The 21,442-nt window shown below is 40.2% G+C and overlaps 1 protein-coding gene across 2 annotated transcripts in view; it reads right to left on the reverse strand.

Annotated features, from left to right (window-relative positions):
* Positions 1–21,442, reverse strand: part of PIGF (phosphatidylinositol glycan anchor biosynthesis class F) — a 43,770-nt gene that overhangs the window by 10,458 nt on the left and 11,870 nt on the right. For both annotated transcript variants that reach the window (XM_005296122.5, XM_042855168.2), the window contains exon 5: positions 7,744–7,852. In XM_005296122.5, coding sequence (XP_005296179.1) covers positions 7,744–7,852 — 109 coding nt within the window. The remainder of the gene's footprint in view (positions 1–7,743; positions 7,853–21,442) is intronic.

The raw sequence follows: 21,442 nt of genomic DNA on the forward strand, positions 1-21,442 counted from the left end.
TACAACATCCATTAAAGAAAGACTGGTCAGAATCCTACTCTATGACCACAATTCTGTAAGCCATTTTATAACACAGACAAACCTTAGCTAAACTAGCTAATGGAAATCTGTTAGCACCTTTTTGCAACAACCAAGTTTAAATGCAGTTCACTGGAAAAGTACTAACAGTGTTTCAAATCTTGCTGTGGACAAGCCAAATAAGTAATGTTTCTGATTAAATTTAGTTCATTCTTAGGGTTAAAGTGAGCAGAATTTAATGAATTTTTGTATAAGCGTCACAGTATGGCAATTTTTACAGGAGTGTTTCACTACCAATAATTTCAAAGCAAATAAAGGTCACAGGTTTATATGTATGTTTGGATCTTTGGTTTTCTTTTTTATATAACTAACCCTAATGATCGCAATTTAATAAAGCTGAAGTACACAGTCTAGATGTGTACATTAGTTGAGGAAGAGGTTTTCAGCATCAACTTACCATTGAAAACAGATTGATATCTAGTATGATGCATCTTTATAAGGAAAATGATTTATTTAGCTGATTTAATTTTATTACCACTTATTTCATAGCTCATGTCACATTATAAATAGCCATCTCTACAGAAAATACTCTTTGCTGAAGACTGCAATTTTTTAAGTTTTTGTACGGGTAAAGAGTTGTTTTGCCTACATTTGTGGGTTTCATAGCTTAACTTTCGTTTGTATGTAAGTCTGAGAAGTTAACAAATTGATACTAGGGAATAGGCTGTGGCCCTCTGCTGTTGGCACACAATTCTGAGCTATTTTCAAAGCACTGGTTTCCAACACCCCTATAAATTCAACCTTTGCACATCTGATTACTACACAGTTGCATCAGAAACTACTACAACATAGTTTAGGAGAGACCTATGTATTTTAACCATGGCCCTGAATTATGCTAAAGCCTCTAATAAGTGTAAAGCCCATGCAAATCCTTACTCATAACAACAAGAATTTAAATATAGCTAATCTCTTACACTGTGGCCAAGGAGCTCCAATAGCACAGAGGTAATATGAAATTGTCTTAGTAATTAAAGGAAGTTTACCATAGAAAGAAATCCAAGTCTGATAAATTACAAGAAGTTGCCCTAATTCCAGCCACATTAGACCTCATCCACTATCCAAAACAACCAACTCTCCCACTTTACTTAGCTTGAGAAGGGAAAAACAGATGACTTTTGCAATATGGCCTTGAAGGGTAACAAATAATGGCTCTGGTGAAGAATTAGGGAAGTTACAATGAATGCTCCTCAAATCTGGAAGACACTTTGCTTCCAACCCCCTTCTGCTTAAACTATGGGGCTTTTCGCTTGAGTAACAGAGCTGGTATCAAACTGGGAGAGAGGTGATCCCCAACATCTTAAATTATACCTGGAAACAAACTGGACGCTTGTGTTCTGAATGGAGCACAGGTGTAATATTGTTCAGAAAGTACTGAAACAGAATCCGATGGAACCGAAAGATACATAGGTTATCTTCATTAATAGACCATTGAACATCATGTGAAAAATACAAGGCATCCCTTAATTGGCCTATTATATAGATTCTAGGTGAGGGTGGATCAGCATCCTGGAAATGAGGAGAGTCACCATCTTTGCTTTAACATTCAAACCCAGGTTTGCTGTATAGCAGTGCATGTGCTATCATTTTAATGCTAATCATACTTTAACTATAAATCACTCACATAATTTGTGTAAATCTCTCATAGTTAAAAGATGTCCAAGTTTGCTTTTTATAGAAACCCAGTCCATTAACAAAATTTAAGGTTTGGTAATAAGAGAGCCCAAAGTAAACTATACAGGTAATGACTATATGAGCAGCTCATTAATGCTGTAAACATGTGGCAACATACAAATGAAAAGATTGAGCGAACATAAGATAATTCTGGAAGTAGTGCTGCTTATGGTGTTATCAGAGGCACACTTCATTTATCTGTACAATTTAGTGAATAAAAGCAGAAATGTTGTAGGCTTACTTTGAGTGGTGACATTACTTTTGGCTTGAGTCAACAAGTACAAGTAAAAGATTTCCACCTGCTGCACCATAATCTAGACTCTGCCACACTGAGCCTCAGCCTATTCTGAGGAGCAATTCTGATAGAAATTTCCGGTTGTCTTCTCATTCCAGTCTGGAAGGATCATCATTTTACATAGATCCAATCATCAGTATTACAGGAATACTTAAGCTTTCAACAGCTGGAGAGCTACTTCATCACTGCAGTTATGAAGACACACCAGACTGTCCTGGCAGTGTGTTGTGATGTTGCATCAGGATTGTGTCAATATGTGACAACACTGCATCAAGGTGATTTAACACTGGCATTCCAATACAACATCACAATCCTGTGTCAATGCCTCTTCTCTTCCCACCTCTGTACTCTCAGGTGAAGACAGAGAGTGAAGGGTCCCTCCTCTTTCATAGCTACAGGGAAAGGAGATCTCATCACTTTCTCTCGCTTCCCATGTGACTAGTGGCAGCACTGGGAATACTCCTGTAAGGAATGCTCTTACTGTTGGTGCCCAGGAATGTCTATCAGACCTAAAGATTCCATGAGGGCCTTGAAGAACCATATATAACTCAAGTAGCTGAGCAGTAAATCTGTGTTCTATTGCAGAGGTTCTCAAATTAGAGGGCACAATGTGTTTGGGGGAGGGAGGGATGAAAAGCTTTAAGGGAACCCCCCCCTCCCCCCCCAAAAAAAACCATGTACTGTGCGCATTTTACCCATAGCACTGACTAACAAAGCTGATTCCTCCAGCCATACGAGGTCCTCAGGTGGCACTGTGTATTTGACTCTAGATGGTGCTGTGCATATTGATGGATTTCTGTTAAGCTTGCATCGTATTATACAAAGTCGTTGCTGTCTGTACATTAATCCATTTGCTACAATGTGGTGTGTACATTTAATTGTAAGAATCGACCACAATCACAGTTTTGCTTTGCTCTTATTGCAATGGATTGTTGGCTCTGTTTGAATCAATGCCTTACATATTCTAATAGTTAGTGAGCTGCATGTTGATTTGTTTTTATCGATATATGTACTTGTGTGGTGAGGGGGCATAAACTACTACAGACACAAAGAAGGGGGGTGCGATCACATAAGTTTGAGAACCACTGCTCTATTGGGTGGGAGGAAGGAAAAGACCAATGTTAATGCTGTTCCTTGAATCAGCTCTCTGGGAATGCTAACAGTCCAACTCCAATACATCACCTCCATGGGACATCTCAGCTTGACCGGACTGGGGGCAATGTTTCCATTACAAACACCACAAAAGTTTGGCCAGGACACCTTTTTCATCTCTTATAATTTAGTGACCAGGTATTTTTGAAGTCCCTGTTCATATTATCTCTCAATTGATATTTGTCAAGTTCTACAAGTCAAGCCCAGGTTAATAAAAACCAGCCTATAAAGACTGGTTTCTACCCCACTGACAGTATCATTTTTGTGTTTGACTATATTTATGGAGATAAATACAAATATACAAGCTGTTTTGTATTAAAAAGGTTTCTTTCACTTTCCCCTATAAAGTGGACCATAAAGAACATTAGCATTTAAAAATGTTGTCCCCCACAAGCAGTCTCCTATCTATGGCCTACAGGATTGATAAGCTGCCTGCCCTATGGTTACTCCATAAGCTCCCCAGAAAGAGATGATTAAAAAGGATACTCAAGTACTTTAAGCGCAAAATTTCAGTGAGATTTTCACCCCTGCTGAAGCTGCCATATGCTGGGTAAAGGGGCCAGAGTGACAAAGGAGCTCTGAAAACCCTAGATATGGGCATGGGAGAATTCCCCTAGCACAGGAAAGGAGGAAGATAGCCTCAGGTTGTCTTTTGTGGACTCCCTCCCAAGCTCCAGTATAAGGCACATACCAGAGGTGAGGGTAGGAGGGGGAAGTGAGTGTCAGGGACAAGGAGGTGTGCAGCCACAGTGCATAGCGCTGCAGAGGTTCTGCACAGTACTGCTGCCCAAAGACATCCAGTGACAAGCTACTGTAACTTCGAAAACTGCAGATATTCAGTGTCACAGTCTCAGGATAATTGCACCTGTATCCCCCCCCACACACACACACTTCCTGTGGTCCATTCCAGGAGTGCCCAGTCAGGTCTCAGATCTCCAGTCATCACCTGTCTCTGGGCAGGGACCCTTGTCCCATTCCTTGTGACAGGGGCGGGGAGGAGGGGAGGGCAAGACTGCAAGGCTCCCTGCATTACACTGTGATATCCCTGGCAAGCCAGTCTGCCTAAAGGCCAGCACCTGTGCTTGGCTTTCTCTCTCTGAGGGCTATGAACAGTGCATTACTAGCAGTTACTAGTTACCACCAAGTTCTTTCCAAGCAAGCGCATTTATTCTCAAGGTAAAAGCATTGGAGAGAAAACATATAAAAAACAAGCAGATTTAAACAAAAACTAAACATACCAGAATCACTTGTCATACTTATGGGACTCTAGTAGGCCAAAGTAAGGGGCTCCTTTGGATAGAAAGACCTGTCTGTTAGCTGTATCAGAAAGGAGGCCCTAAGTCAGTTTAAATGCAGCCTTTTTATATCTAAAGCCCTTTCTTTTTCTGTTAGTCTCTGGAAAACCCACTTTGAACAAGTATATGCAAGCCTCCCAAGGGATGGTACCTCTAGAGGTATTTACAACCTGAGTGATTCACTTTAATCATCCCCCACTGGTTTTAGTTCCTGGAGGAGCTAAAAGCAACCATTATCCCCCTCCCCTGAGCTGCATACAATGCCTGGCCCACAGTAATACAGAGATTATTTATTACCTTAATACAATATGTTCTCCGAAAGATGCTGCATGCAGACGCAATATCTGTCACACTCAGCATCTCTGAATAGCTGGCAACACCTGTTTAGATGCCTGAATATAGATTCAGAAGCCCAACTTTAGCCACTCACGTTTGAAAATTCTGACCCAAGTCTATATTAGTCACACACACAAAAAGTTGCCAGGATACTGCCAAACTTGGGTCTCCCACATGTCAACATTTGGAGCTGTATAATCAAGAATTACATTTATTTACATTATCTGTCTTATCTAATTAATATGTGTGTCTTGTTCATCAGAATCTATTCATTTTTTATATCTCAGCTCATACTATTGGTATATAAGATACAGACATATTACACAACTTATGAGAAGTTGTATATATAATTTATTAGTGAAGTCTTCAAGACATACATTATCTAATGTAAGGTCTTTATTCTGACCTAGATCTTGTGCAATACTGTATTAATAAAGTATTTTTCAAGTATACAACAATTTTCATCCCACAGGAGACCAAAGTACATTGTTAGGGTCAGATTCTCTGTTGCACTCCATCTTGCAAACTTGATTAGACCAGTGCTGATTTGGTAGCAATATACACTCTTTGCATGGGTGTAAACAACAAAGATCAGGGAAATGTAAAAATCTGTCCCTACACATACAACATGCAAACACAGTGAAATGCAGTTTTCTCTAGGGTGGAGAGCTGTATCCACATCGATTGGTGCCCATTGTGACAGATATGGCAATTTCCTGCAATATCTTTGAGAGAGCTAAATGAATTAAGTTTAAATAGCTTTGGAGTCCATAGTATTATAAATGCCGAGTTTTTATACTGTTGTGGGATTGTATGTAACTTCTGTAGAAGGGAGACGTGGCCAATGTAAACCCTGGGAAGTGTTATGAATTTCAAAAGATTATTTTAAACAATGTACCAGACAAGAACGAACTTCTGGGACAAAAAGTTAAACAGCATTTCCCAGGAAATCTCTAGGCAAATGTGCATGCTAATGTACCCCCCTCGAGTAATGCTTTGCCCTGAGGAGGGGACCTTTGTCTGCTGATCATCTGTTATATGAGAACAAGCTCAAAGGCTCAAACTGCATAAAGGAAAGAATGAATGATTCACAGAGTGCTTATTCTGAGCTAACAGTTGCAATGAACTCGTAACCACAGAAAAACGCCTTAATAGAGTTTGAAGAAGGCTTGATCACGTGCCAGAACCCTTGCTGGAGTTGGGGGTGATCTCTGGTAAGTTTAGCAGCCTGCATGTAGGTTCTTTTATTGTTTTCAATATGTTTTCTCTGTAATGCTTTCACCTTAAGAGTAAATGTGCTTGCTTAGAAAGAACTATGTGGTAACTTTCAGTTGTGGGCAATTATGCTGCTTATTGCCTCTGAAGAGAAAGCAAAGCAGGCCTGCTTAGGCACTCTGTATTGCTGGGAAACTTAGTGTAGGCAGGGAACTATGCAGCCTGGAAAAACCCTGGTCAGGAGGATGAGAGACACACGGGTCTCTAGGCTGGGGTGGATTCTGACCTAGGGCACTGGGACATGACTTTTAGAAAATGACAGGGGAATGTTAATTAACGTCAAAGCAAGGAAAGCAAAATCCCCATACTTACTCCTGCAAAGTGCCAAGCATTCTCAACCTCCACTAAAGTCAGCAGGAGATGAGGATGCCCTGCACAAGGCACACTTTACAGGATTGAGCCCATTGATTTTAAGGTCTCATCAAAGAAACCACGTAATTGATACACTAAATGATGCTGCCAAGCACCTACCCTCAAGAGGAGGGAAGGGTGAAACATGCTCCAAGGTTTAGAATATGTAGCTGCAAGGAGTTAAGTCAAACTTTATTCTTAAGCTACTAAACCACGCATCTGCTATTCTGATTTCTTGGGATATTTAAAACATTTTAATAAAGATGTAATTATACTGATCTAAAAAAAAGACTTCTGACACAAAGGTAACCTGCTCAGCTCCTGCTGGGAAAAACCCTCGAACAGGAGTATAAATCACCAGGCTTCTGAGGATGAGAGAGACTTGGCGTGCTGGCAGCGCTACAAATTTCTGGAAGAGGAGACTTCTGAACTCCATCTGATCAATAGCATTATAGGGTTGGCAAATATTGATGGATTTATTGTAAACAGTTAGCACCTCACTAAGATGGAACGCAGCAGTGTTTTCTTTCTAATTACACCAATAGCTATTATTAAGAATCATATCAGAGCATTTACATATTTAGGTAACAGTAGAGAGATTATTTCCGCACGTCAATTAAAGTCAAATGGAACAGTGCAGACTGCTGAATTTACAGATTTTTCTGCAGTGCCAGCTTCCCATTTTTTTATTGTGCAACAAAGTAGCTGCTACTTGCCAGTGTTTCCTTTGAAATCATAAGGTAAATTTTCAGCAGAGGTATTTGGCCACACAAACTACACAAATCAATATTAAGCCAATAGCAATTTTAAATGCATTTCGTTAAGTGCTTTAATGGAAGGTGCAGGGAAGCTGAAACACTTGGAAAGCAACTCTCTTCCCCTCCCCATAAACAATAAAAGCAATGCTTTCTATCCACAAACTGAACATGGATACACTCCCTGTCATATGTCATGTTGCTCTTCTCTTCCTGCTTGTGTAGCTCCTCAATATCAAACTCTGAATATTAGCTTTCGGTGATATTTTCTTCAAGCATCTACTGATAATATCAGCACATGCACACAAAACACTTCAAAACCAACTGAAAGAGCAGTAAAAACGCTGCATGATACATGTATACTGGAAAAGAGATATTTATTATACAGTTCTTAAATGGGATTTGGCTACATTACATAAGCAGCTTCATGCTAGCACCTCTAATACACTTTTACCGTCTCCCTGCTTTTTGTTCATCTCTCACACTGCAACAAACAAATGTGTATACACTTATAATAAAAGGTATGAAGACTAACCTGCCAAGGCCGATCCCAATCCAGAGGAATAGGAAATGCTCCAAGCCATGCTCCCACTATGCTACACATCGTGGTAATCTGTAGACTGTTATCCCAGATGGACATAGCTCTGTAAGATTAGCACATATTACAAGATTTTAACAGCACAAAAGTCATCCTTTCACATCCTTTAGACTGACTGATCTGATCTCTGCCACGCTCTGCAAGTCAAACAGCAGATATTAAAAAAAAAAATACAATTGACATTTTATATATAATACACAGATTTACTGGGTGGAGGTGGTTATAGGGGTATATGTCTACCACACCCCACTCACTGTAGCAACCTTTCCCCCACCCCTTGCATCTTCCATTTTTTTCCCAAGGGGGTTTGTTAGTAAGGAGCATGTATCACTTTCCCCTTTCCCGGCCTTAACCACACATCATACATAGAGGGGCAGAATGCAATATCTCCATACCACTTCCAGGCCCTGACAACATGAGAGTTACATTTCAGGCACCAAATCTGGGCTCCAGCATGCAAAACTAACTTAAGTTTTATACGCTGTACTTAAAAATATAAAACTGCTATAATGTTATGATTAAGAATTCTACTAGTGCTACTACTACATTCAACTCCAATCCCTATGGAAATATGAGAGACAAACATTCAACCCACTAGCAGATTTTACCAAATACTATACCTTTAGTCTTCTGATGGAAGCATAACATGATGAAATATAGAAGTTATTTAATAAAACTTTATGGACCTAAAGCAAGTTTTATTTTTGCCAAAGGATACTTAATTATTCCTTTTGGCAATAACAAACAGGTTACTTGGATTTTTGCCTTCAGACTGAAGAATATCATTATAGGTAGGCTGAAGATGTGGAACAGAGATTTGTATTAGGTTTTGGCTAGGATTCAGATTTTGGATTTGAAGCTGATGAAGCTAAATGTCCAGTGAACTGTTATTGAGATATTTCCACTATCTTGAGCCAAATCCAAACCAGAACTGTGGTAGACCCTAGACCAGCTGATGCTATGGTATGCACAATATTCTCTGTCTATGCTGAGTCCCCAGTTGTGTTTAACACTGTGTTAGTTACCACAACTCCCCAGGGTTCTAATATGATGTACTTTCCCAGTACACATAGGTCTAAGTCTCTTTAGCAGCCTCATATATTTCAGCCTTTTGTTAACATATTAAAGATAGATACCTCCTCTGCAGTTGTCATCACTGAAATTAGGAAAGGCCAGTTGCATTTGAAAGCTGTGATGAAAAAGCCTCCATGTGTCAAAAATTAATGTTATTTTAACCTTTTGAGCCAGTGACCCATAAGGTTAGCCATGACCAGCTGACACAATGTTAAACACAACAGTCCCAGTGTGCATTGTTTCACACCATGTTAATTACCATGACTCCTCAGGATTGTTGTCTAACATGATATAATTTCCCAGGGTAGAAAAGCCATTAGGGAGATTATTTTTAACCCAAACTCAGACAGAAGAAGAAAGAAGTGGAGCAGATTTTGTATGGCGTCTATAAGAGAATACACAAGGGACTTTTCACAACAGCAACCTTTTTCCCTTTGTAAGTGTAGGTCTTTCTAGCATGCAACTTCCAATGACACTGGAGGATTCAGGCTACTACCATTGTATCACATCAATGGGCATGCTAACAGGGAGGGGAAATTCAGTTAGCCAGTTCTGCCTCCAGTTATAAGAGCCGCAACAATTGGTAAGAACTAGATGGAGGTATTTCTAAGCAAAGGATATTTTCTATCATAGAATCACAGAAGTGTAGGACTGGAAGGGACCTCAGCAGGTCATCTAGTCCAGTCCTCTGCCCTCAAGTCAAGAGTAAGTAATAACCAGACCATTCCTGACAGGTGTTTGTCTAACCTGTTCTTAAAAACCTCCAATGATGGAGATTCCACAACCTGCTGTCCCTAGGCAATTTGTTCCAGTGCTTAATTACCCTGACAGGAAGCTTTTCCTAATGTCCAACCTAAACCTCCCTTTCTGCAATTTAAGCCCATTGCTTCTAATTCTATCATCAGAGTTAAGTAAAACAAATTTTCAATGGCTTCCTTGTAACAATCTTTTATGTACTTGAAAACTGTTACCATGTCCCCTCTCAGTCTTCTTCTCCAGACTAAACAAACAATTTTTTTCAATCTTTCCTCATAGGTCATGTTTTCAAGACCTTTACTCATTTTTGTTGCGCTCCTCTGGACTTCCTCCAATTTGTCCATATCTTTCATGAAATGTGACACCCATAACTGGACACAATACTACAGTTAAAGCCTTATCCGTGCAGAGTGGAGTGAAAGAATTATTTCTCGTACCTAGCTTACAACACTGCTGCTAATACATCCCAGAATGATTTTTTTTTAAACAAGTGTTACATTGTTGACTCATATTTAATTTGAGATCCAGTATGACCCCCCGATTCCTTTCCTCAGTACTCCTTCCTAGGCAGTCATTTCCCATTTTGTATGTGTGCAATTGATTGTTCCTTCCTAAGTGGAGTACTTTGTATTTGTCTTTATGGAATTTCAGCCTATTTACTTCAGATCATTTCTCCAGTTTGCCCAGATCATTTTGAATTTTAATCCTATCCTCCAAAGCACTTGCAACCCCTCACAGCTTGGTATCATATGCAAACTTTATAAGTGTACTTTCTCTGTCAGTGGTCCCCAAACTTTTCAGGGTTGCACCCCCCACTTACCCAGTCCATGCCTCCCACCCAGCTGGGGCCATGAATAGGGCCACAGCTTGGGAGCGGGGCAGGGACAGGGATAAGGGGGGCCAAGGCTGGAGCCACAGCTGGGGGTGGGAGCAGAGCCCCGGACAGGGGGCGAAGCTAGCAGTCAGGGCCCCGGAGCTGGCAACCGGGGCCAGGGCCAGGGCCAGGAGAAGAACTGGGTGGTGTTCCCTCCCTGCCCCGGGCCTTGGCCACACACCCCTAACATACCTCCATGCCCCCCTAGGAGGACGCATCCCACAGTTTGGGGACCTCTGCTCTATGCCATTATCTAAATCATCAATGAAGATATTGAACAGAAAATGACCCAGGATCAATCACTGCAGGACTCCACTTGATATGCCTTTCCAGCTTGACTGTGAACCACTGATAATTACTCCCTGGGAACAGTTTTCCAATCAGTTATGCACCCATCTTACACCAGCTCCACCTTGGTTATATTTCGTTAGGCTATTTCTACACTACAGCCTATGTCGGCAAAAATGTATTTTGCTCAGGGGTGTGAATATTCCACCCCCGAAGGACATAAATTACACCAACATAAACGTTCATGTGCACAGTGGTGTTTTCTGTATGCTGACAGGAGAGGTCACTCCCGTCAGCATGGAGCATCTTCACCAGATGCGCTGCATGAACGCAGCTGTATTGGTACAGCTGCACCACTGTACATGTAGACATGACCTTAATTTGTTTATGAGAAGATCATGAAAGACAGTATCAAAAACCTTACTAAAGTCAAGATATACCACATCTACCACTTCCCCCCTATCCACAAGGCTTGTTAGTCTATCAAAGAAAGCAATTAGGTTGGACTGACATGATTTGCTCTTGACAAATCCATGTTGACTGTTACTTATCACCTTATTATCTTCTGGATGTTTGCAAATTGATGCTTGATTATTTGCTCCATTATCTTTCCATGTACTGAAGTTAAGATGACCGGTCTGTAATTCCCCAGGTTGTCCTTACGCCCCTTTTTATAGATTGGCACTATATTTGCCCTCTTCCAGTACTCTGTAATCTCTTCCATTTTCCATGAGTTTTCGAAGATAATCGCTAATGGCTCATATCTCCTCTGTCAGCTCCTAGCATGTATTTCATCAGGCCTTGCCAACTTGAAAACATCTAACTTGTCTATCTAATTTTTAATTTGTTCTTTCCCTATTTTAGCCTCAAATCTTATGGAGTTCACTATGTTAGATGTTCAATCGGTATGACTTTTTTGGTGAAAAACAAACAAAAAAAAGCATTTAGCACTTTTCTGTTGTCTTTCTTCCCTCACTGAATAATGGGCCTGCCCTGTCTTTGGTCTTCCCCTTGCTTCTAATGTATTTGTAGAATGTTTTCTTATTACCTTTTATGTCTCTAGATAGTTTAATCTCATTTTGTGTTTTAGCCTTTCTAATTTTGTCCCTACATACTCGTGTAGTTTTTTTTTATTTTCATCCTTCGTAATTTGATCTAGTTTTAGGATTCTTTTTTGAGTTTCAGATAATTGAAGATCTCCTAATTAAGCCAGAGTTGCCTCTTGCCATAATTCCTATCTTTCCTACGCAGTGGGATAGTTTGCTCTTGTGCCCTTATTAATGTCTCTTGGAAAAAATGCCAACTCTCTCTAACTGTTTTTCCCCTTAGGCTTTGCTTCCAATGGGATCTTGCCTACCAACTCCCTACATTTGCTAAAGTCTGCCTTCTTGAAATCAATTGTCTTTATTCTGCTGTTTCCCCTCCTACCATTCCTTAGAATAATAAATTCTATAATTTCATGATCACTTTTACCAAGCTGCCTTCCACTTTCAAATTCTCAATCAGTGCCTTCCTATTTGTCAAATTCAAATCTAGAACAGCCTCTCCCCTAGTTGCTTTCTCCACCTTCTGAAATAAAAAATTTTCTCCAATGCATTCCAAGAACTTGTTGGATAATATGTGCCTTGCTGTATTATTTTTCTCAACAGATGTCTGGGTAGTTGAAGTCCCCCATCACCACCAAGTTCTGTGCTTTTGATGGTTTTATTAGTTGTGTAAAAAGATGTATCAAACCCTTTGATACAGTTGGGACTGTATGAACCCACTTCTTTCACTGATTGTTCCATAAGGGCACTGCTGCCATACCTGTGAAAGTACCCCATGCCTTGAAATAAAAGCCCTTGGGTTTTCCTGGGCAGTCTCCAAATCAAAAGGAAAAACATCTTAGCATCTTCTTCATAAAACGGGAAAAGACTAAATAATCCTGGGGAGAATCACCTTTCTCCACCTTCCCAATGGAAAAATACTTTGCTTCAGAGGAATCTCATTTTTTATATTTAAGTAATAGTCCTGTTTCTCAGCAATACATCCACCATCCCAGGCAAGTTTTCATCATATGCCAAATCAGTTTTGGTGGTGGAAGTGTCAATGCTACTAATGTATGCATGTACACTGGTTATGCTGAAACCATCAGTGTTCAGGTAATCTAAAACTGCGTAAGTGATTCCAAAGCATAGATCTGACATTGACTCTCAAAAACTCCATGCTAACAAGGGCTCCAACAAATGTCCATGTTAGGACATTGCTTTGGAGCATTAAGATCAGTGAAAAGACCATCACACATTAAGGAAACAAATTTCTCAAGAGATAGCATCACACCTATGAATGCAGTATGTCTTGCTGCATCTGAGGATCCATTATGTAGCTTATCTGTGACAGCATGTCTGGGAAAGGAATAGCCAGAAACCACAGGCAGCTGTTTGTAAGAGCTGACAGCAAAGTCAGCTGCAAAATGAGGAGTTGTCTGGTTCCCTTTTGGCACTGGCAGAAGATGATGCCTTTGTGGTGATGACTAGGAAAATAGACTGTGTCTGAAAACTTGCTAGCCAACAAATTTTTTTAAACATGACTTTGCACCTACTGTAGACACAGTTTAACACCTTGACAAATGTGTTCACTGGTCATGGTTGATCCTAAGGGGAAAACATGATCTATTTTCCTTGTCTACATGTACCCTCTGACGAGCCAGGTTGAACATCACTGGTTGGGTTCTTGCTCAAGGGAGAAAACCTCACCACAGTCTGGTACCAATCACATTAGGTCTAGCAGGACACTTTATACAGGATTGGATATAAAGCTATACAGTCTCCTCTGTGGGACTTGCATGATTGTAGGTAGCATTGGTGCAGGGTTCTGACACCTAGTATGGGGTCTTACCTTGGTTCCTTTTAAAACAAAGCTTCTGAGGCTTTCCAGGCTGGCTTCATGGCAATCTTAACAGACCAATTGGAGAAGGCCAGGGAGACTTTGAGGAGTACGCTCTAGGACTGAGTGGCACACACGTTACATTTGTGAACATATATCATGTGCTGGCCAGTCATGGTCCCTTCTCGGGCATAAAGCACAGTAGTCACGTCAGTAGATGGTGCACCGATGCCAATAACCAAAATTTCCAAGGCAGCATGAAGAGAGACATGGAAGTGACCACAAGTGCTCCAGTAATGCACGATTGCCCAAGGACTCTGTCCAGAGATATATGTCACTCTGGAGAATGCACGGCACGTGAGCCCAAAGGCCTAGGTATGCTGATGATGCAAATGACCCTCCATAAGGTGCTCCGGAGGGAACAGATGAAAGAGGCAAAAAATCCCCAAGGTGTGTTGACAATGCCACTGAATGTCCATAAATTGTTTGAGAAATTGAAGGGCGCATATAAGCCCCACAAGAATAAACATCAGGAATATCCCCAAACTCTACCAGCTAATCAATTAAAAAAATGTTGGGTTTTGGTTGCTATGATGTTCATTTTTTAACAGAACACACCAGTGAGACAAAAGGATGGATTTAATCAGCCATTGTGGTCCCATATGAGCTCCTTCACCAGTCAGAGAATCGAACTGATCACCAGAGGCAACGTAAGTACCTCAGTAAGCAGCATGCCCCTCTGGGTAGCACAGCTTAGACTTTTTACTTTAGGCAGTTCCCACCATGCCTGTGCTCTGGCACACCCTCTGTTGGGTTTCTATCTGTTAAGATGGAATCTTTCATATTCCACTGCAATTTTCCTTTAGCATTCTGCAGTTCTCATCTGCCATATAAATTGCCTAATGAACTTCAACAAGACACAAAAAGGATCACAGCTAAGTAATTCTAATAGAAAAAAAAAGATTAGTATTTTTAATATCTTAGAATTTTAGTCTAATCAAGATTCTTATGTAATTGCTATAATAATACTGCCTCAACAGGCCTCCCAGTGAGGAATCATCAGGGGCTCTTGCTTTCAGGAACTGGAACCAGATGGGTCTAGAATGAGCTCTGCTGGAATTAATTTTTGTTTACTTCTTACTTGCTGAATTTTTATTAAAAAGTTGTTTGGTTTCTTTCTGTCCCATTGAGAAAATAGTTACTTAGGAAAACATGCCAAAAACAAAAAGACCGAAGTGACAAATTGTAGTAATTCAATCAACCTATGCCAACAAAGACAAAGGACTTGGTACCATTACTTCATGTATCTCACCATATGGGACATGTGAATGATCCCACTTTTCACAAGTTGCAGGATATCAACAAGCCTAACAACAATAAAAGGCTGGATATTTCACAAAACACTATTCCCTTAACAGACCACAATTTTGAGACTTATCTGGGGATAAGAAGATTTTGCTGCTCAAAGCATCATTGAGGGCTCTGATCTCCTATTGTTACTAATTAGTTCATATGCAAGAGCACAATTCCCCATATAGTAATGCTTCATAAAAAATACACAAACATTAACAAACCCTGAAAGGGCTCCTAGGACTGCAATTCAATTGGACTGGATATTTTCCTCAGATTACCTTAGCTTGGAATATGGTTTAGTTTGGCAAAGTTAAAGTAGGCTAACTACTGCAGTGATTATGGTTTGTTTGTTTTTTCTTTTAATTTGTGTAAGAAATCACACGTAAAGCTGCAACAAAGTACTCCACTCTGTTGGGGATTAATTTTATGAGTGAAATGGAATTTTAAATTTTAAAAAAAGGTTGCCATGTGACTATTTCAAAGCAAACTTCCATTAATTAAAGAATACCATGACAAGGTGAATGGATCCTGCACATTGCCAGTCAAACCAAGGGCTGAAGCCAGCCTGAGGCACATAGAGATCCCACAGCTGTCTCTTATTAGGACTGCCAACATTCCTTTAAGAAACACCTACTGGTTTATTAGGGCTAATTGCCAACAGACACCTGAAGCCCTTAAAGGGTGGAGATAGAAACCTAGACAGGAGCAGATAGGGAAAGATGGTGTAAGGCCATGCTTGATCACTGGTTTTGCCCCTTAATGAAGGCCCACAATAGCCTCTAACCTGTGGGAAACTTAGGCTGAAGGATACATTTGGTGCATGTGAAGGAATAAAACAAGTTGCAGAGTCTCCTTTTCTTCACAACCAGCTGCTACCGTGACTGGAACATCACACGTATAATGAACTGAGGTCCTGGGTTCACATAATTAGGATTCAGATGGTTTGGCATTTGGCTCCAAAATTCTGAAGTTAGTCTTTTAACACAACTGTCTGAGGCACTATGAGCCTACTGAATAGCACCAAGACTGTTACCACCTGGGAAGACAGATTATTAAAAAGACAGCAAGAATTTTGCTTAACTTATACAGCTTATGTAGATCTCAGCACATGAAGCAACTTTTAAGGATTCATGGTCTGTTGTTTCCTATCATACAAATAGATTGCTGCTACAAAAAAATATGTTGTGGATTTGTCTTAGCAGGCCTGGGGCAGGACTTCATACTATTGATACCTGTTAGGGAAGGATATATTCAGGAAGAAATGCCTGTAAGTATGTTTTTGCCCCTTAAATATATTCAAAAAGTTATTGTCATCAAAAGGCAGACAAGAGTCTGGATAGCTGAAACAACTGAATGACAGTCTAGCACATGTTTCTAGAATTATGATTCTGTGATGTCAGAACACTTGCTATAGAAAAAATTAGTGTTAACGGTTTTCAACTATAAATCTTTTTCCTTTATAATCCTCTGCTTTCACATACAATTCTCTGATCCATTCACCTTTCAGGCTGAATGTTTCTTGCCCATTCTCTAACCAAAGGGGGTTTATTGTATTTTTTTCTCCTTTCTTAAAGAACAAAAGGGTTTTTTGTAAATTTGAGGGACTGTGTTCTTGTAAAAGAACAAACCTATCTACACTTCTTTGGACAAGGATGGAGTACACAAGTCTGCAACTCTGCTTAAACACAGTGTTGTAAATACTAGTGGTTTTGTAAGGTTTGAAAAAGTTCTTTCAGTTAATTAATCCTGAAAAGTGTTTACTGAGTGTATATACTGAAAATATTTCTTATATTTAAGTCTGTGAATTCAAATGAGTGATGTCTGCAAGTTCAACTACGTAAGTGAGCATTTGGTTGTTAATTTATAAAATAGTGCCTATTACACATCTGTGGGTGCATAGAAACAAAGAAAAACTAGCTGGTAGTCTAATATTAATACAAGCCTTCAGAAAAATACACCGCATAACCTCCTGCTCAGGAGAAAAGGTGACCTTCAGAGCATGCCCTGAAAACCAATAATTTGGGTTATGTCAGACCCACATGGGGAAAAATTACAAAATGTAGGCTCCTCCTCTGCAAGAGAATATCAAATACTGCCTATCTTAATTTTCAGGTTTTATATTTATGCCCATCACCACAGTCTCTAAACCAGAGCACACAAGTGATCTTGGCAGTCATGAAAGTGATTAAGGTGTTTTCTCAGGCAGTTTGGACTCCTACTGTTCAAGGCCTTACTGATCAATATTCATATTTTGTACTGCACCTAGAAGCAAACAGGGAGACAATACAGTTGTTTGAGAAGAGTTGTAATGTGCTTCCCACATCTAATCCACTAAACAGACTTGCTGCCATGTTCTGAACCAGATGTAGCATCTGAGTGTTCAACTGTAACTTTCAGAACACATTCTAATCAAGTCACAAATGCATACATAACTGTGATCAGATCAACATCAGATAGACTATAAGCGATCACAATTATCATCTGAAACCTGCACAGGAGATTATGCTGTGGCCAACCCAGTTTGCAAGAGCAGCTGGCAATCTGGACATATTCCTAAATTATGAGCCTCCTTGACAAAGGTTGAAGGAACCTCCTCACATCATAAGGGCAAACACTCTCCTGGGTAGATGCTTTTCTTCTCTACCAAGAATATCCTCTGCCTTATCAGTATTGCTTCGGGGAACTTACAAGATCCATTGGCAAAGAAAATTGCTAGAGAGTCTTCCCTACCCCGCCTCTAGCATCCCTGTAGGTACCAAGGGCAAAATCTAATCCATAAATTCCACATGCTAAACAACGCTGGATTCGCTCTTCGTTTAACTTAAAGAAAATCAAATACAATTAAATACAAAAGATCTGTTTTCAATAGTATGACTTCCTAGTTGAAATAACAAATTTTTAGAAATGAAAAGACTAAAGGTTAAAAATTCATGTTAATGCTTCATGATGCACATACGTTCTATCATCACTAATTTGTCTTAAGTGTGTACATCCTGTTTGTTTACCCCATGCAACAAACTATATGCAACACTAATTTTGCATTTCTTGACATTTTGTGGAACATCTTACATTGCATTTACATAGTAGTTTGCATTTAACAGAATTATATTAGCACTTTCTTGACATGAGTTTGCACAGGGAGTCTCCTAGCAATAATGATTAGTCAGAGTGTCCCTGGACTGCCAACTCAATTTCATATATAGTCTCTTCGTTTTCTGGTTTATTGATATTTGATTTTCTTAAAAGCTTTATAAGGATTTTCTTGTTCAAATGAGAAAGCATTGCCAAATCTAGTCAGGATGTACCAAGAATGAGGTAACTCAAGGGTTGGAGGAAAGGCAGACATAGTAGGATTGCTGTAATTTGGTGGAAGGAGCTACACCAGGGGTCGGCAACCTTTCAGAAGTGGTGTGCCAAGTCTTTTATTCACTCTAATTTAAGGTTTTGCATGCCAATAATACATTTTAACCTTTTTAGAAGGTCTCTTTGTATAAGTCTATAATATATAACTAAACTATTATTGTATGTAAAGTAAATAAGGTTTTAAAAATGTTTAAGAAGCTTCATTTAAAATTAAATTAAAATACAGAGCCCCCTGGACTGGTGGCCAGGACCCGGGCAGTGTTTGTGCCACTGAAAATCAGCTCGCGTGCCGCCGTCGGCATGCGTGCCATAGGTTGCCTACCCCTGAGCTACACTGTTTATTTATCCACTGAAATTTGACTTCCATTTCAAGATAGTATTTTGCTTTAGACATCCGGTATTACCTGACCACACTGAAAAAGCTATTTTTTGAGAAATTATTATTGAATGAGCACCTTTTAGCCAGAAATATTTTTCCTAATGGCAGCTTATTGAACAACTTAATATTTATGAACAGTTTTCCTATGCTAAACTAAGTTATTTTTGGCTCAGTAATAATACTCTAAACAAGGAGTTTACCATTTGTGTAGTGTTGGGTTTGATGACTGTATACGGTGATAGATTCTGAAACAATCCTCTCTTGAAGGTAATTCTTTAAGATGTGGTATGGGTAAGGTGAAAATTCTTCTCCTACTTCCCAAGGATATCAAAAATGACACTTGGTGAATGTATGAAAGAAGCCAAGATAAAAGAGAACAGTAATGCTCTCTACAAGCATTAGTCAAAAAAATTAAGATTCTTTTTCTTAAAGGAAAGATTTTGTCAAGGTTGACAGATCAAAGACTGCATCACAAATGCTCCTGTGCTGTGTCTAGGTTATATAACATACTTTGACTAACTCCAGCCCTCATTTCAAGGAATCTAGACTCTTTGGCCCCAATCCTGCAAACACTTACAAATGCACATAAACTTTACTGATGTGATTGATTTCAAGACTACTCACATGCAAAAAGTTAAGCGTGTGTTTGTAAGATCAATATAATATAGACTATAACATATTTACAATGCAAGCCTGACATTTGTTGGAGAGGAGAGAAACTCTATTTTTTTCCAACATTAATGGTGTCCTTTTTAATTTAGGAATATAGAATATTATGCTTATTAGCCTTCTTTTTTAGTGTTAAGATTAAGATAATTGTAGCTAGCACAAAGAATCGGAATTGTAGGACTGGAAGGGACCTGAAGAGGTCATCTAGTCCAGTCCTCTGCACTCATGGCAGGACTAAGTATTATCTAGACCAGGGGTGGGCAAACTTTTTGGGCTGAGGGCCACATCTGGGTGGGGAAATTGCAGGGCCGGGGTAGGGGGTTGGGGTGCGGGAGGGAGTGCAGTGTGCAGGAAGGGGTTCAGGGCAAGGGATTGGGGCAGAGGAGGGGTGTGGGGTGCAGAGGTTGGGGTGCAGAGTGCAGGAGGGGGCTCAGGGCAGGGGTTGGGGTGCAGGAGGGGTGTGGGGTGCAGCACGGGCTCAGGGCAGGGAGTTGGGGTGCAGGAGGGATGCACAATGCAGGCAGGGGGCTTAAGGCAGGGAGTTTGGAGGCGGGGTACAGGAGGGGTTCGGGCTCTGGGGTGGTCCCGGGGGGAGGAGGGGCAGAGAGCTCCGCGTGCGCTGCCCTTCCCGTGCCTCCATGTACCTCCCCCGAAGCTCCCATTGGCCGCGGTTCCCCGTTCCCAGCCAATGGGAGCTGCGGGGGACAGTGCCTGGAGGCAAGGGCCCGGGGGCCGCAGGGACGTCGGGTTGGCTGCTGCTGAGAGTGGTGCAGGGCCTGCAGCGCCACGGGGGGCAATCCCTGAGGGGCCCGATCCAGCCCGCGGGCCATAGTTTGCCCACCCCTGATCTAGACCATCCATTACAGATGTTTGTCCAACCTGCTCTTAAAAATCTCCATGATGGAGATTTCACAACCATCCTGAGCAATTTATTCCAGGGCTTAACCACTGGATAGTTAGGAAGTTTTTCCTAATGTCCAACCTAAACTGCCCTTGCTGCAATTTAAGCCCATTTCTCCAGTTTGTTCAGATCATTTAGAATTTTAAATTCTATCCTCCAAAGCACTTGCAACCCCTCCCAGCTTGGTATCATCCACAAACTTAAGTGTACTCTCTATGCCATTAGCTAAATCACTGAAGATACAGAACAGAACCAAACCCAGAACACATGTATGATAAGAGACTAAATCACTTATTAAAAAAAAAAATACACTGGGCCAAATGCAGTTGTGGTGTAAGTAGGAAGAGTTCCAGTGCAGTCAATGGAGAAGCACTCACTTGTGCCCGGGCTGAGTTTTCTACCATTGTGACACTTCTCTGCAAAGAAGAAAGTTAATATTCCATCTGCATTCATAATCATTTTAATAAACACAAATTATTTTTAATAAACAGGCAAATTACCTGTCAATGCAAAGTATTCACATTTAAAGCTTAACATACTACTACTACTACTACTACTAAAATTTGGCTCTCTCATTAGACAACTTTAGATATAAAACACACTTCATTATTCATTTCCTAAAACATATATACAGTGCACTTTAGTTTGTTTTCATTTACTAAATGGTAACAATTGTGTGATGTTGCAATCCATGTGTTTTATGGAAATATGCTTATGAGTGCTTACCACCTGAGGTGTCTGCCGGAACTAACAAGGACTGTACCGGGGGAAGGATTGGGCCCAGATTAGGAAGGAGTCTAGTCTGTGAAAAAAACTTATTGGAACATCTCTGAAGGTGAGATATTACCTGTAATCAGTTTCTTAATGTATTAGGCTTAGACTTGTGTGTTTTTGTTTTTACTTTGTTCTGTCTGTTATTACTTGAAACCACTCAAATCCTATTTTTTATACTTAATAAAATCACTTTTGTTTATTAGTAAACCCAGAGTAAGTGATTAATACCTGGGGGAGCAAATAGCTATGCATATCTTTCTATCAAGGATATAGAGGGCAAACAATACAAACTTACCCTGTATAAGCTTTATACAAAGCAAAACTGATTTATTTGGGGTTT

Source organism: Chrysemys picta, chromosome 3 (genome assembly GCF_011386835.1).
Source record: "Chrysemys picta bellii isolate R12L10 chromosome 3, ASM1138683v2, whole genome shotgun sequence".
NCBI lineage: Eukaryota > Metazoa > Chordata > Testudines > Emydidae > Chrysemys > Chrysemys picta.